Source organism: Lates calcarifer, linkage group LG24 (assembly GCF_001640805.2).
Source record: "Lates calcarifer isolate ASB-BC8 linkage group LG24, TLL_Latcal_v3, whole genome shotgun sequence".
Taxonomy (NCBI): domain Eukaryota; kingdom Metazoa; phylum Chordata; class Actinopteri; family Centropomidae; genus Lates; species Lates calcarifer.
Window position 1 is genome coordinate 13,769,591 of NC_066856.1, and position 17,402 is coordinate 13,786,992.

The window sequence follows — 17,402 nt, forward strand, 5'->3', positions numbered from 1 at the left end:
GTACTCGCAGATCGTTTCTGCAAAAACACACAACCACAATGCATCTGAGCGTGCACGCCTGCATGCTCACTAGCTGGACATCTTCACCTGGACACACAGAAGTTGGAGCATGTAATATATTTAAGCAAACAGAGGAGACCTGCAGAGGTCAGGGAGGGATGCTTATCTGTAGCACACCGAGCCACTGGTCCACATACCAATCACACTGAAATGATATCAAGTGAGAGGCTAATGCCATTTACAGTGCTGCACAAGAAACCCAACAGCTGCAGTGTGTACCTGCAGACTTAACTAACGTGTGATACAGATACACCAAAAATAGTTGGGATTTCTGCTCAGCTCTTTGAAATGGGGTGCAATAAATTATTCATAATAATATCTGAGCAAGACTGTTGCTGTGGCTCCATTTGGGAAGGTGTTGGAGGATTAGCTTCCAACTGTAATGCAGAGAGAAATGTATGCAAAACAAAACACATTTGGGTGTTCAGATTTTTTTTTTTTTTTTTTTATCAGATACACCAGCTGTTATTGTTATTGCTGAAGTGATATTACAAGATATATGTGGTAGGAACAGCCTCATCTGGGGCTTTTTACTCTTTTCTTCTTAAGTGTTCTATTTCCACTCTCATCCTTTAACATTTATAATGAAACAAAGCTCTTGTATCTGTGAAAGCAGTGATTTGAAGTTTGGTTTGAAAGTCAGTCTGTTTGAATTCACAGCACAATGATGGCATTTTGGTTTACTGCTAGTTGGCACATTGCAGTTTGATTTTGCCCACCAGTCACAAAATAGCACTTATACTGAAAGAAAATATAAAAGGTGACACTTTGCTCTCTTGTCTAAACTCCCTTTTTAACCTCACTTAAGGTGCAGAAACCTGACAGTGAGGTGAATGTCTTAAATGCATTGTGTCTTGGTGTGTGTGCGAGAGAGAGACACCATGTTTCCTAATGGAGGATGTTCAAAGATACAAAAAAGGTCCCATTTCTGGGTTTTACTTGAAACATTTGAATTGCTGTGTCTCATGCTCATCACTTTTTCAGAGAGGAACCATTCAAAGCCCCTGTGTGTGTCAGCCATGTCATTCTGGTATTTTCCCCAGATGAGCTTGTTCAAATAGGCCTCTTTCTTATGTGAATCCCAGCCCAGGCATTGCCCATGCCAAGTAGTTCAAAGCAGTAAACATCAAGGTAAATGCTATGCCTGTCATCTTGACTATATTTAAAGCGGAGAGGCAAACCCACACACATGCACAACAATGTGCACTTCAAAAAGAAGCAGTGCTGTGGCGTCATAGCCTGGAGTAGGAAATCACACCATATCTGTAAAGTGATAGAAAATGTTGTTGTAATCTATGAGGATGACAACAAGTGATACATATTTAGTGCTCTTTGAAATTGCTTTGCATGCACAGTGTGAGCTGTAGTTTTACTTATCATTTATGATAATTATGGAGTAATCTGCACTAGATAGTGCTAAATGGCCATCACAGCCATTGCCTCTTTCTGGTACATTTCAATTCAACTGATAGTTTGCTCCCCTGTTGCAAGCTTTTCATTCTCCAAAAGCACATATTCAGTTTATAATAAGTGTGTCAGATTTACCACTCAAAATTCTTAGCAATTTTTTAAACAATGGGTCCTTGATAACAGACAGAGGTAGACAAAAGCAGCTTCTCAGTTCTAGCCTGCACCCGTTGATTTGAAATGACAACTCTGTCAGCAGAGTTTATCAGCTGAGGAAAGTTAACTCCATGACTTTTTAATCTTTGCGACTGACAAATTTTATAACAAGACGCCTGTGAAAGGACTCTTAAACATGCACTTGATGGCTAGATATGTTGTATGTTACTACAGGACTGAGGCTTGAGCTACATGTCCTGGGCAAAAAGCCAGCAACTAATCATCTATGTGGAAGAAAATAAACAGCATTTTCCTTATATTGCAGTGTAGAGCTGGTTAGTTCTTGTATAAAATGTATCATAAGAAAAAATGTAAGATCAGATATTTTTTCTAGCCAGTGTGGCAGCTCAGCTTACATACTTGTTTTTCCAAATGGTATGTTTTCACTTTTAACAAAACAAGAGAGAAGGCTTTTAGTATGAGGACTAAGCAGTGTGTTTGGCAAACACACTACGCAATCTCAAGTATATGGTTGGGGCTGCTGGAGTGTAAAAACAAATTCAATAAAAAGCAGGACAGAGCTGTTAATGTTGCACTAAACTCTGATAGCATCCAGGACCAGCTACCACACAGTAAGTGGTTGTGATAGTCATGAGCAGGGCTTTATTTATTTATTTTTTTAAATGTGACATTAGTTAATGATGAGCTCCTTGGCCTTGGATGTAACACTTGGTTACTACTAAAGGTTAAGTTAGTTAGCCCAACATGCAAATGCTTATGTTAGAGCAGACAAACACAAAAAAGATACCACCCTCCAAACGTTTTTAATACTGACTCTCAGCCTCAGGCACATCACTTTAACAAGGTGAAATTCAAAACTTGACAGACCTGCTGTGCCTAGTTACGTTAGCAAAGCTATGATTGCACAATCACTGTTTGGGGGAGGGGTTTAGCAAACACTCAATTAATAAAACTTGCAATCAAATGTTGCCAAGGCCTTTTTCTCTCCTGTCAATAACACTCACTAAAGCCCCTTTGAGTGGCTACTTAAGCTGAAGCGCTGCTTTAAATCTACACCCTGATCTTCCCTTTCTGTACTGGATTAGTTAATTCCAGAAACTATGTTTGTGAAAGCTGTGTTAAGTTAAACTTTTTTCTTAATTTGTTTAAGATGCAGTTTTAATTCCCAAATGGTTTTAGTTGACAGTAATAAGCCTCTCTACCTGCAGCTGTGTTGACAATATAAATATGTCTGACAAGGATAATGTTCATGTTTGCTAAAATGTCAGCCAAAATTAATTAAACTAAGTTAGCAAATGGTGCTCAAACCTAAAAATTAAACAAAAATCAACTCAGTATCAGTGAGGATGTTTGCACTGTGGTCTGAGACAGAGCAAATTACACTCAGATTTGCATTCATCAGTGACAAGAATTATTTTCAAGATGTAATTAGTTTTTGATGAAGGATAGTGCTACTGTAGGTGAAAAGTCAAGAAAAGATACCAAATAAAATGGCCAGGTCCAGAATGTGATCTGAGTTTGCTAAAACACAACCCAATCAGGAAAGGTAATTGAAGGCAATACTTCATTCTATTGTGTGAAGAGATAAAAGAAGAACTGCCACAAAAAAATCTCATCCAACACATCCACAGTCAAAAACAGTGAGGAAAACACCATGGTTTTAATTGTTTTGTTTGAATAGAATCCACACTACTTTTAGACTATTATGTTCTCGGCAGGCCTTTTTATCTTGGGGAGAGATAAAACTGCAATTAATTTTGAAAGGGGGGAAAACAGTGAGACAATACATCAAGTCACACATGAGTGGTGGCAGGCAGGGATATGTGGGCTGCTGCGGAATAACAGAGGTAGTCAAAGGTAGCATTCATAATTGAAACCCCAGTCACAAGAGACTTAGTGGGCTGGGAGACTCTGATACTGAGACTGACAGTAAAGGAACAAAGAGTAGTGTTCAGAGGAGAGCACTGAGTGACTTCATGAGTTCAATAGGATGTGTCCTCTCCACACCTGGGTCCACATACCATCTGAAAGCCTCTGAAACACTATTTTTCTAGAGCTGCATGAACTGAGTACAGTAGTGCTGTATTTAATTGTGGAAAGAGTTAAAATTCCACCATAATCTTAGAACAAGGTAGAGGGGAATTGTATTTTTAGTGCTAAAGCTTCAACAGGGCAGAATATAATACAAGCACATTATAGTACCCTTCGCTTCCAAGTCTATCTTTGCACTTCTGCTGTTGTGCAATTGGGATTTATGACGTGATGTATGGAGGCCATAGTTGTTGACATTCCTAACTCAGGAAGTCAGTCCAACCCCTACAACTTGTTCATATTTGCAGGTAATGCAGGTTATAGATGACCGATCAGGGTTCAATCTGTAGTCTGACATAATGACCATTGTGAATCAGGTCAGTGTTGAGCTGTCTGATCCCTGCATAACTATACCTTTAGTTTAGACTGAATTTTAGTAGTTAGTGAATAATCCAATATGAAAAGCTATGCATCTGCAGTCATTTATGTTGTGTCTGCTGCAATACATTTGTGAAAAATGTACTTCCGCTTGTTCTCAAAGCCTATTAAACTAGTAGCAGATTCAATGAGACCCATGGCCTGTTTGTTTAATAGTGCCCATGCCCAGGTACAACAGCTTACAAGTCATGATGGGAGCACACAAAACAAGAAGTAAACCACAAACAAGCATCCCAAAGTGAAAACCACCAATCAGCAGACACTAATTGTTGCAATGAAGAGTGTATTAATGGGTTGTGTACTGGTTTGGCAAGCCAACCTGTGCACAATGTGGCAATCAACACTTTTTATGGTCACATTTCCACCATTTTACCGGTGTGAAAACACATAATTCAGTTTTGTTTTGAGGGTACAGCCTCCCTAATACAATTTGTATTTAAATTGCCCCCGTGAGAATGCCCCTCAAGACATCAGTAGATACTGATTCTTCTAGTTTAGACCAAATGAAAACAATATACATTTCTGATCACACTGGATTAACTTGATTGGACAACCAACGCCATGTGTCTCCAACTGTACTTTGGTGCTGGTGGACTCGCGGCATATTGAGGCCGCCTGCCTGAGCATATGCCCCAGTGATCAACTACAGCTTGTGTAAGTGAAGATATAGATGTAGAACCACAGGAGGCAGTGCGTGATAGGCTAAGGGTCGTATCCCTGTAAATGCACACAGCCACAGCCTCATAAATTCTCATCAGTGTCTTCATTAAACATTTTCCCCTGTTCATCACCATGACAACGCCGGTCCAGCATGCGCCCGCGGGGAGAGGCGTGTGTGCCTGTGTAACCCCGGGGGTTACTGAGGGGGTAACTTGGCACAGACGCCAACACCCCATACCTCTCCTCCAGACTCACTCTTACTATAGGGATGGTGGGGAGAGGGGGGCGAATGTGGAGTGGCAGGCGGCCAGGAACGCTAGATCTGTTCCACAGCGATCTCACTTGACAGGCACTGGCTGTGTCTGGACTGGAGGCAAGCGCTCTGATTTCTCTCTTTAATTACTGCTAATCGGAGGAGCTGCAGCCCCTGCTAATGAAGCCACACCAATCAGCTGGGGGAGAGTCAGGGGCCTCGCGCTGCAAAACAATCCTCTGCACGAACAGATCTGACACTCTGCCTGCCCAGCGCCGCAGCTTCCCTGCATGTCTCACTGTCTGTCTGTCTCACAGCTCCAGCAGTTTTGTAAGAGTAGTCTGCCCCCGAGCCAAACCAAGCAGCGCTGCTCGTCGAAAGAAACCTCAGTGAATCCCTAATGAGACTGCTGCCACAGCTGTAGCATGGTATCAGCCGCCTGTTTGCCACTCACATGTCCAGTCGCTTCACACCACAACCTCTGGCAACAATACAAAGTATAGGCTGATCAGAAATTCTGAAGGCACAATTAATTATGATTTATGTCAAGATTTTGATGGCTCCGTAACGTAATAATACTTGGACGGCTCATTATTGTAAATGCATATAATCAATCTAGCCTATTTTCACCCACAAACATAATTACACTGTATGGCTTTTTCAGAAGCTGTGATGATGTTTTTTTCCCTCCTTATTCAAAGTGAATAATGTAATGAACAGTGACTGACATGTGATTGCATGTGTTTATGGACGTGGCTTGCCAAGATCTTTTTGCCTTTTGTTGTTTCCAACAATGAAATGTAATTCCTTCTATTAGTTCTTGATGTTGATGGATCTATGAATAATGACAGATTCTATGTATTATTTTTCCTTAAAATTATACAGATTGGCTCCAAAGTGGGAGATATTTATTTTGTTGATTCTTTTGTCTGCGTGTCTATACAGTACTGTAATTGCATGTGCTTTTAAGCTGCACACATGTAACCATGCTCTGTCTGTCTGGGCTTTAAGTGTGTATGAACCAGGCTTGGTGGACTTGTAGCAGCTTCTGTTTATGAGCAGATAATCCTATTTTTTTTTTCAGGTATCCACCTGCACCGTGCCGGATGTTAGATGCATCTGTGCATTTGCCGCTAACGCCCAACATGACAAGCATGCTTGTGAATGTAAATAGGCATATTAGCAACCATGTATACATGGACATGACTGTGATATGTAAAGTGAAAATCCCATCACAGCAAGACCTGTCTCCAGTTCATAGCACAACATCGGCGACTGATCTTTGCCACCTCTTCTTATTTTCACATGTGGGCCACATTTGCAATGATTGCATCATATATTAGGATGAAAGACAACATATATTACAGCACACGCATTAAAGAAATATCTTCAGTTCATAGCTAAAGGGCCTAATTAGTCTTAGTTATTGAATGCTGTTCAAAGTAATGGATATTAGACAAAATTAAATAGCAGGTACTGAGTAAAGGAAAAAACTGTTAAAATTTCAGCAAGTGCCTTCAATAGTTGTGATTTAAATTCAACATATTGTGGCTATCCAGTAAAACCATTTAGCTCTAAACCGGGTGATTTCTTTCAACACAGTGTAAACACCTATTTTGAGGAAAAATATGTGATAGGTGAGTAGTTGTCTCAGCTTAAATCTTGCAGCTATATGTTATTTTAACATATATAATATATTGAATATTTGTTGCTTAAATATTTAATGCCACATGTAAATACTGCCAGGCCGCAACAGTGAACCAGTAGATGTAATGCCACTTTGCAGCAGAGTAGTCTAGTTTCATTTCATGCTTTATCACCACAGATGGAAGATATTCATACATCCTCCCAAGTCAAGGTCATCATATAAAAGACCATAACAGCTCATCAAGCAATTTAGTTGACCTTGCCATGCAGAAAGTAACTAGCAGTTACAGCAGGATTCACAATTACAGTCAATTAAAGTCAATAAAAGATGATATGACAGTTGATTACATTTAATTTACTGAGAGCAAAGTGGTTTCCATATTGTGTGCCTACTGAGCAATAATTAATCTATTGCTTCAATCAACCACCTGACTTAAAATGTGGTATTTAAAAAGACAGTTACAAATTTATAGGATCAAGATGAACATATTCAATATTCTTAAATGTGTACTTTTTTACTGAATATTATACCTATGAACAGATAATAAATGTTTAATGCTTAGGTACACTCACTCTCTTACTGCTGTGGCAGTACCTTTAACATATCATTTTGGGAAATAACAGTGTTGATTTCAGCAGCAAAATCTGCCCAACTCTCCTCTCGTCTAAACTTAAAACAGCTCTGTCTTCAAAATGTTACTGCTTTTCTGACAAAGAAACTATAAGATACACCATACTAATAGTGGTCAAATACTATTGGCCTAATTTTGCCGTGATGTTAAAAAGATTACCATGGGCCACTGGTTAGCCCGCAGCAAGGGCTTTTCCTGCTGCTGTCAATGCTAACGTGCCAGATGCGCTAGGCAAGTAGCCGCATGATAAATGGCAGAAGGTGAGAGCTCTGCGGCCGGTCTCTTGGCATGCAGCTTGTCAGGCCAAATGGCAGCCGCATCCCCCTTCAACACTGACATTTAAAACCTCTGCCATGCTATCCAGCTGTGGACACCGCAGGTCCCCCCCTACCCTCAGCCTCCCCCAGGCGCCCAGCCCTCAACCCCGCTACTGCTGCTGCCAGACAACAGTCAACAAATTACCATAAACAGGGAAAGCTTTTGTTAAAACAAGTGTGGCATTATTTACAATGAAAGTGCAGGATGTGCTCATGGTGGACAATATACCTATAGATCTGAGTTACACTATGTTTCAAAAAGTGCACATTACAGACACAGTCAAAACCCTCAAATCACATATGGGGTGATAATCTCAGCCACCAACTGACTTGTGATAAACCTGGACTATATCAGAGCGTAGGCTAACATTAGCATCTCCGTCCTGCTTTGCTGGATTCAGAGATTTCACTCCAACAACCCCAGCCAAACCCATTAGCAAAGACAATGTCACATTTGCCAAACACACTGGTTAGTCCTCGCTAGCTGGTTATAGCTGCTAACGTCTATCACTGAAAGTTGTCATTTCAGCTTGAAAAATCAGCTGTCTCTGGGAAGAGATAAGGAATGATAAGCCTGATGCCTGGCTCTGTTCAAAATCAAGAAGCCATTGTTTGGAAAAAAATAAAAAAAGTCATAAATCTGGCAAATCTGCCATGAGAGAGAGAAAACTTGGTGGAGAAATGGTAGCTTAGAAAACACAGAAAATAGCCATTAAAATGACTGATCAGTAACTAACCAAATAATCTTTGACAGCATTATGTGCAATTTTGTATCACAACATTATTTCTAGTAGAATAATTAAGAGAAGACGTCCAACCCCAAATAGAAAACCATGTCTGGGTCACTGCGATGACATTTTTACTCTTACTTTATAGACTTTATTTTCAATGTAGTTTTAATTCTAAGATGTACACAGCTCCAGTGGCAGTCTAAGAAATGAAAGCATCTCAGAGTAGCACAGAAATCATAAGTCTGTCTGACAACTGGGGTAGCTGAGTTCAATAATCACCACGTAGGGAATTCACTGCAGTGAACATGGAGGGGAAGCAGCAGGGTATCCAGTCAGTCCCTATTTCCTCTTAAAAATACACCGAGCAGGTCACACTGCACCCACAAGGATGTCATAGGAGCTATTAAGTCTGCTTCGAGTGTGAGTCATGGAAGTATCCAACAGCTAAATTTTGTTGCACTCCCAGAGGTCTCTCTACACCCCAAACCCTGCAGCTTAGGTGAGGATGGCTGTGCTAACAGGAAAATGTTAGTCAACTAGTTACATGAGATTTTAATCATGCAAATGCTGTATATGTACAGTATATTATATAGACTTGAAGCAAAAGATTCTACATTTAATGTCAGGATCAGTTTGTTTTTTAATGGTATATTTCTCTTATTCAGCTTCTGTGGATAACTGCTGCACAGCTACTATGACTAAAGCAGAAACAACAGATTTTTCCCAAAAATTTAAACCATCAACAGTAAACATAAGTTTTAGACGAAGACGAAGGCTACTCTCTCCCTCTAGACTCCCTATCTACCACTGACATTTAACAAACATATAGGGAGAAATCCACTGTAGATGAGGCTGAATTTAAAATTCCTCCACTGACAGGAGTTTCAACCACCCAAAATGCAAACATGACACAACTCAAGCTGTAAAAACTCTCTCATCTCTTGCTACGACTATACTTTCATATAAAACTCCACAGTAGAGCTACAGTCAGCCAATTAACCCCTTTCTGCAGAGGCAGTTTTGGACCTATTTCCATCTGATCTTACATATGTCAATTTAATTAGTGTCTTTGAATGTCCTTTGATTTACACATGGTGCACTCTGTGTTAATATGTCCACATAATAGACCCACAGTTGTACAATCCATAGTTTTGGTTAATGGGCATCTTATTTCACATGTAAACAAAATGGAGGGGTAGTTATTAGCTTGATAATTGATTAGCTGTTTAAGCTAAAAAGATTTGCTGGTTTTGGCTTCTCCAATCTAAGGATTTTCCACTTTGTTTTTCAGAAATACATCTTAGTAAACTTAATATCCTTATGTTAGGTTATGGACTGCTGGTTGAAAAAAACAAGCTATATCAATGATTCATTTTAGGAAAATTATAACAGGCTTTTTTTAAAAACTATTTTTTACATTTTATACACAAAATTATTATGCAGGTAATAAATAAAATAGCCTGCAGATTCATCGATTATGAAAAAAATCATTAGCTGTAGTCCTGCTCCTTACAGAAAGAAACCAGAATGAAATCCCAGGACCTCCTGAGCAACTGCAAATCTGGCAAGGGACCTTTCTGGCATGTCATACGCTACTTCTCCCTTTCCCCATATTTCCTGTCTGCCTTTTCACTATTAATTATCACATAAAGTCAAAAATTATGAAAAAATAATTTAAATCTGAAAAATAGATGTTTGAAAGCAGTGAATGTTACAGATTCATGAGTAATTACAGTGTAAGAGTTTTAATTTTATCTAAACCCCCATAACACCTCCAAAGCCAGCTTGGCCTTGAGTTTTTTGTTTTTTCCAAGAAGAGATGAGTACACTGAGAAAAAAAAATCTTATTAAATGCCTTACAAAAGGCGGAAGAATTGCCCTTCAACAAGCTGAGTAAAAATACCACTGTCAACTATACACAGTAACCGTACCTCTCTTTAACAAAGGCAGAAGAACATAAAAGCAGCAAAAGGTAGGAGAGTAAACACTTTACATTCTGACACTCATTAAAAACAGACAAGTCCACCCTTACCCAGGGGAGAGCACACGTCATGATATAGAGAGAGGCAAATACCAAACTGCATGGCATGGTATCAAAGGCATTTCTGCAGTCCAAAGGTCAGGTGATGGTAAAAGGTTGCTGAGAAACGGAGCTGCTGGATGGTCTTTCATCTGTGGGAGGCAGCTGCAGTCTCCAAAGAGGCAGTGTTACTCAGGGCTGCAGGCACAGTGGGGCTGCTCCAATATGACATTTCACATCCAGATCTGCCACAGTAATGGCATTTTAGCCACTTTTAAAACAGCCAGATTGGCCTTCCTGCACTGCTGAAATTTTTATAGGCAGCAATTTTTTCATTGTTTGGATTTATTACAGTGTCTGAAGGAGATGGGATAGGTTGTCAATGTGGAAAAGGCAATTGAGGACCAATGTGGAATTGATTGGCTGATACACAAGCGCATAAGGCACACTACACAACGCAAGGATGCGTAGAGCATATACCTCGCAGTGGAATCAAGCCACTCTCATTTCCTCTGAGGAACTACGCTAAAATGAGAATAAGAGATCCAAAAATTAACATAAAAATGTATTTTTCTCATCTCGTGATTCTTAAAATCAGCTTGAAAACCAACATGGGGAAATATGTTTTGAAGTAAAGCATATACATGTGCTGGTACAAGATCAATTTGTACAGCTCTTATCACAGTTATTTATTTATTTCAGTCTGAGTGTCTGTCTCTTCTCTCTGCTAGGAAATGGTCAGTATAGTTTTCCTTTGAAGTCCCTACTGAAATGATTTGTCCCATTTGCTCGGAGGAATTGCATTCGCTGATGGTTGCACATGGTATTTTGTAAGTGGTATATGCTACAATATTCAGGCTTTGTTAGATTAAAGGAAAGGAAAATGCACTGATACTGCCTGATAAACAAGTGCATCATATCAAAAATATAGAAATAAATATTCATGTGAAAAATGTTTCCATCAACACAAAATGCAAATTTAAAGGAGTTACTGGATCCCATTGAGTATATTATGGTTGATTGTACAAATGTAGTTTTTGTTGCTGCACTGCAACTGTGGACTTGATAAAGATGATAGGACTAGACTAATATGAACTCAAAACTATGTATTCAACTGTCCAAATTTTAAAAATACACAGTGTAAAACAGTGTTATACCATAATACTCAAAACCTGATACACTACAGTATTTTTCTTACAATAGCCTCTCAGAACATTTTAAAATAGATGTGCCCTTGCATTAATTATGGTACAGGATATTGGAAAGAAAGCCTTCAAATCCATTGTGAGAGGTCATCATTACATATGACCTTTCTCTGAGATGAGTTTTGCCTCTGTGCCTCTGCACATAGTCCTTTGATTAGAAATATACTGCAAGCTTTTGACCATCATAAGATGATGGCATTCGCCTACAATTCCTCTAGACTGACCTATGACAGGATTATAACTAATGTTGAATCCATCTCCACCCACTTCTTTTATGTAGCTACAGTAGAAATCAAATGGAAAACCAGAGACCTATGTTCACATAAGTAGTCAGCTACATCATGAGCATGAAAAAAGCAAGAAAAATGCATACTTAAGCCCTATAAATACCAATTACAATACATGTTAAGAGCAGACACTACGGCCACACAAATACTACACATTTACTGTACATTTGTGCATGCAGCACATACAAACAATACACACATGCACAGTGCAGAGACTCCCCGCCTGCCATATATGATTTACATTTAGTGGTTGAATAATCAGTTGACATGTGGCTCAGGGAATTCTGTGCTTAATGAGAGCCTCTTCACATAAGCAGTTTGCCGGAGTTATCTCGAACATGAGACTGCTGTCAAAATGTCACTGAATCTCAATTTAACTACCAACTTAATCACATGGGGACCATCTCATACATTGAGGCCAAATATGGAGATGCATTCTTCTTGCACTTTATTTGGAAATATTGGTAAGAAGAAAATGGGCAAACTGAGAAAACACAGCTGCTTCTTTACAAATTTGCATGTTGAAATATTTTATAGTCATTAAATGTAACTGTTGAAAACAATTTCTAATTAAGCAGGTATATTGGAGAATATTTCATTCTGGAAATTAAGATGTTAATATGGAGCCTGTGATACATGAGACAGTATTTTCTCAGCTTCCATCTGAGTGAAGTTTTGTCGTCTCAGCTGTCAGAACTGTTATATACTTTCTCTTTTTTTCAAATATTTAATTCTTAATCTAGAGGAAAGCTTCTGCACACCCTCCTAAAGTGAATCTTTATCAGCAAACCAAGCTATTGGTCCTTGATTGGGGCAATATTGGCTAAAAGATATTTAACCTGAGAAAATATTTTTAGAGATTAAACACCTCACAAGGGATTACGTAAGAAGAAAGGTCATTAACTTGTTATTTCAGTACACTAGACGCTACTCTTTCCAAGCTTTAGATTTGTTATACCTCTATCTTTTGGCCTTACATACAGAATGAGGATTGTAGGTTATTCTGTGTGGGTTTTTTTTCTGACTAATCATAGCAATCGCTTCTAAAAAATATCTGACCAACATGCCCTTCCCTTTCAAAACATATTTTTCTGAGCCTCTCTTTTATTCCCTCGCTTCTTCCTCTCTACGCTCCCCACTGGTACCAGCCATGCTGCGTGTATGGCTGCCAGCGAAAACAACCCTTTTGCTTGGTGCCTGGTTGCTGTCTCCAGCGTGGGGGGTGGGGGGGGTTGGTGAGGGTGACTCACTGACCCCCCTCCTGCACGAAAGAGAATAGGAAGAGGCAGGGGTGGGGGAGCTGTGGTAAGGGATGCACAGTCACAGAGCTTTGTGCCTTTTAGGAACCATGCTAGTCGAGGAGCCAACGTGTGTTATGATTTGCCAGGGGTTATTTTCCACACTTGGAGTACTAAGTGGCTGATAATAGCATGGATATATGTATTTATATATATGGTTTAAATGTTGCATGAATACAGGCAGTGTAACCAGTTATTGCTAAAGCTGCAACAAGGCCACGTCAATCCTGAATCTCTTTCCACTTCACTTCTTTTCCTCCTCACAGTTTTTCACACATTTACATTTACTCATGAGCTGCTGCGAGAGGTCCTCCATTTGCCTTCCGCAAGAGTGCAGCTCGTACTTGACAAACAGCTGTTAATAAGACTGATACTCAGAAAATACATTACTTATCCCCCACACATACATACATTATTTAAGAAAAACAAGGTAGTCATTTTTCTGTTGTTTTTTTTTTTCTCTTGAGGAAGCTGACTTCCCTGCGATCTATAATGGAGTAGATATTGCTCGGCCTATTGATTGATGTCTCCTTCCCCCCACTTTGACATTTGCTTATCCTCGTCCACATCTACTGCTATTGACGTTCGCTCTATCTGGACATCTTCCTAAGCTGTTTTGTCATTTGTCACCTCTTAAATAAAAACAGAGGAGGGGGGGAGTTGTCAGTGATCAGACTTAATGATACCAACCACAGTGATGGTTTTATACAAGCTCAGAGAGAGAACACTGTCAGTGGAAAGTAAAGTACTGTGTTTTGATTTTTTTTTCTCACTCTATCCCTCTTATGGATCCACTGAGCAATTTTACCCAGCATATTTCTATTTTTACCACTAATAAGCAGGCTAAAGAAGATCCATTCTGCAACCTCTAGCATGCATTCACTCATAACTGTGGTCAATTTACTGCAAATTTACTGAAAGCAGGCTTTTGGTTTAACACCTTTTAAACTAATGTATTTGAAGAGCCCACTCCACAGGCTCTTCTGTCAAAAGCTACTATTTTCCCCAACTTACCCTCAACTCTCCACTTCTTGGATTTAAACTGGTGAGATCAACACATCCACAGCAGAGCTGTTGCTAATAAAACGCCCTCTGAGTGAGTTTTCAGGGTTTATACTTTGCCAACTCTTTATTTGTAATACAGTAAATGCTGCGCTTCCTTAACATGCAATGCTACAAACACAGTCTGGCGCAGATTTTCTCCCCATGAGGTGGAAGACAGATTCTTCCTTTCCTCCCTCCCTCTTTCCATCCATCCCTCCCTCACCCTGGCTCCTGCAGAGAGGCTATTATTGCAGCTAATTATCTACAAATAGGCCCAATATGACAAACACAGCCCTGTACCAGTGCTGGCTAAGCGCAGGAATCAGTCTGAGTGGGAATAAAAGAATGAAAAGGAGGCGAGGAGAGGCAGACAAAGAACAGGACAAAAGTCACAGTGAAGAAGAAAGAAAAAACGTGAATCAGAGATAATTGAGAAGAACGTGATAAAGACACAGTGTGGAATAAGATGAGAGAAAATGTGGTGCTAAAAAAGATATAAGTGGGAGGCAGATGGGCGAAGAAAGACAGTGACACCAAAAAGAAGACAGCATAGAAGGGACTAACACGGGAAAATGATCTTGTCTATACAGTGTGGTGACGTTTGTTGCCAATAGCAACTGTCCTGCAATGCACAGGCCACATCCATTTAGCTCCCAGCATGCCTCATGATCAGGGCAGCTCAGGGGTCTAAGTCTGTCTGTCTCATTTCCATAGAGAAACTAATTTACCAGGCAAGCATGGAGGGCTATGACGCCTCAATGGGTGCTTGATTAGATCCTTACCTCTGATACATATGAATATTTATCAGTGTTGAATGAATACACATTTACTCTCCTTTCATCTAGATCATCCCGAGTGTCCTCCTGTTCTCCTCTTAATTTTTTCCAATGAATATGTCACAGGAGCATCAGGGCTCCCTACAAAGTGACTGCACTCAAGATAATCTGGTGATTGTTGTTCTGCCGCAATGATCAACACTTACTTTAAGTTTCACAAAATGCATCACGCTTTTGTCTTGTTGTGTTTTATTTGCCATGGTGACAACAGCTCTTAGAGACGTAAAGGAAACAAATACGGCGAATGGTAATCAAAGCAACACACTTAAAAGGATGTGTGTTTGGAATTCATTGCTGTTAAAGATTAGTGTTTGGCTGCACAACTGAAGCTGCAGGTGCGATACGGATGCCGAGACAAGTTGAAATCACCAAGTGATTCCTGTCCCATGAGCCCAAACACAGAAGAGGCACACAATCACAAGCACACCCACTCTCACTCTATTTTTTTTTTTTACACACACAGCTGAATAACAGATATTTTTAGTGAGTATAACTTACATCACTAACTCCAGCCTCCACTATCTTCAGGCCTGTCTCCTTCTCCAGCTGCTGCTTCTGTTGGACTGCACGGGGAGACAAAAGCAGAGGAGGTGTTGAGTATGAGCAGCAGATGACAAGGTAGCAGATTTTTCAGTTCCTGAGGCAGAACAAGTGGTCAGTGAAACTGAGAATGATGCAATGGATTTAACAGCATGAGTCAGATGTCAAACTGGTCATAGAAAATGACCAACCCACACACACACACACACACACAGACAGAAAATCTTCATTAAGAGGAGAAGGAAAACAATCTTTAGGGAAAGACAGCAGTTTACTAGCTGACAGCAGTCACAGGCCTATAATAGGTAAGAGTCTACAGCCATGCTAGCCGCTCTGTGAGTCTGTACTTAGGCACAGCAGTGCTTTGAGCTAAATGCTAACTTAAGCATGTTAACATGCTCATAATGACAGTGTTTACACAGTGATGTTTAAGCTGGATTTATGCTTAACACAAGTGCTTCACAGGAGGTTTGATGTATTGTTCAGTGTGACTGACAGCACCACTGTAAGACTAGTAAAGACAGGTGTATTATACACAATCAGGTTGTATCAAGCTTTCAGTATATACCTACCACTGTGTTTACATTCTTTCATTCACTTTCTGATACAAGTGACAGTGGGAAGGACCACCTTGACCACCTTCACTGAATATGGGACTACGCCATGCTGCTGCCATATTTACCTCAATATAAATATGGCAGCTGTGGAGGTTGTGGTGAGCAGTGAGTCTACAACAGAAATGATGTTGCTAGGTGAGTGCTGCAGGGGACGACAACTGTTGTAGTCATGACATGTATGTGCACATCGTATACAGTGTCACCTAATTTTGTGGCCACTGTAGGTACGTAAAAAAGAAGCCTCAGCAGATGTAATGTTCACCAACTTAGTTTACAGTGTTAGCATGCCATTGTGCTAATTAGCACTATCACAAAGTACACCTACGGCTAATGGGATGCTGTCGGCTTTGCAGGTATTTGGTCATACCAAACTACAGACCTAATGATGTCAGGGGATCACCAAAGTTATTGATGTTCATCCTAAGAGGGAAATGAATGTTTGGTTTCTAATTTCACAGCAATCATTTCAATAGCTGTCAAGACATTTCATACAAAACTCATCAGTCAGGGCTTCCTCCTCTAGAAACCATTAGTTTCTGTTCAAAATTTAATTTCCTATCTGTCTAATTGTTGTTGAGACACATCAGTCTGGACTGTAGCGAACAGGCACTACCATTCAAGAGCTTCACTGCTACCATGGTTAAAAACATAAAATCCAAAATGTAAAATTCACTGCTATCCTTACATACATTGACACAGGCCCACTGAAGATTACAAGAAAGCAGATGAAGTGCTTGTAGATTCGCAGCACACAATAACTTGAGCTCCTGCCTTTGTTCTTGCAGTAATTAATACACCACCAGAGTTTGATCCTCAGATCTATTGATCTAATCAAATATGGCATGCTATTTCCAAAGCTTTGTTCACGAAAGATATTCTCATGCAAATCAAACCAAAGTGAGGCAATGTTAAATATCCATCGTTCAAGATCACACATTTTGCCGACTTTTTTCCCCTTCTGTGCTCAACGCCCCTTCCTCACTTTGATGGAAACATTTATATTGAAAAACAAAATCAAAGGGGCCTTAATAGATTATGCCAAATTATGGAGAGAAAGGAAAAAATGAAGCATAATTTTAATTGAGTTTGTTAGCATGTGAATGTGATTGGTAATGGGGAAAAGGAAAAAGAGTGAGAGTTAAAGAGAGAGAAGAGAAAGAGAGCAGGTCCTTTAAATCCCATTTCCCCAGATGAAGGCTATG

General features: G+C 39.8%; 1 protein-coding gene across 1 annotated transcript in view; it reads right to left on the minus strand.

Moving 5' to 3' along the window:
- ptprn2 (protein tyrosine phosphatase receptor type N2) overlaps positions 1 to 17,402 on the minus strand; it is a 118,301-nt gene that overhangs the window by 32,711 nt on the left and 68,188 nt on the right. Inside the window, exon 11 of the mRNA XM_018695371.2 lies at positions 15,542 to 15,606. Within this exon, the coding sequence (XP_018550887.1) occupies positions 15,542 to 15,606 (65 nt within the window). The remainder of the gene's footprint in view (positions 1 to 15,541; positions 15,607 to 17,402) is intronic.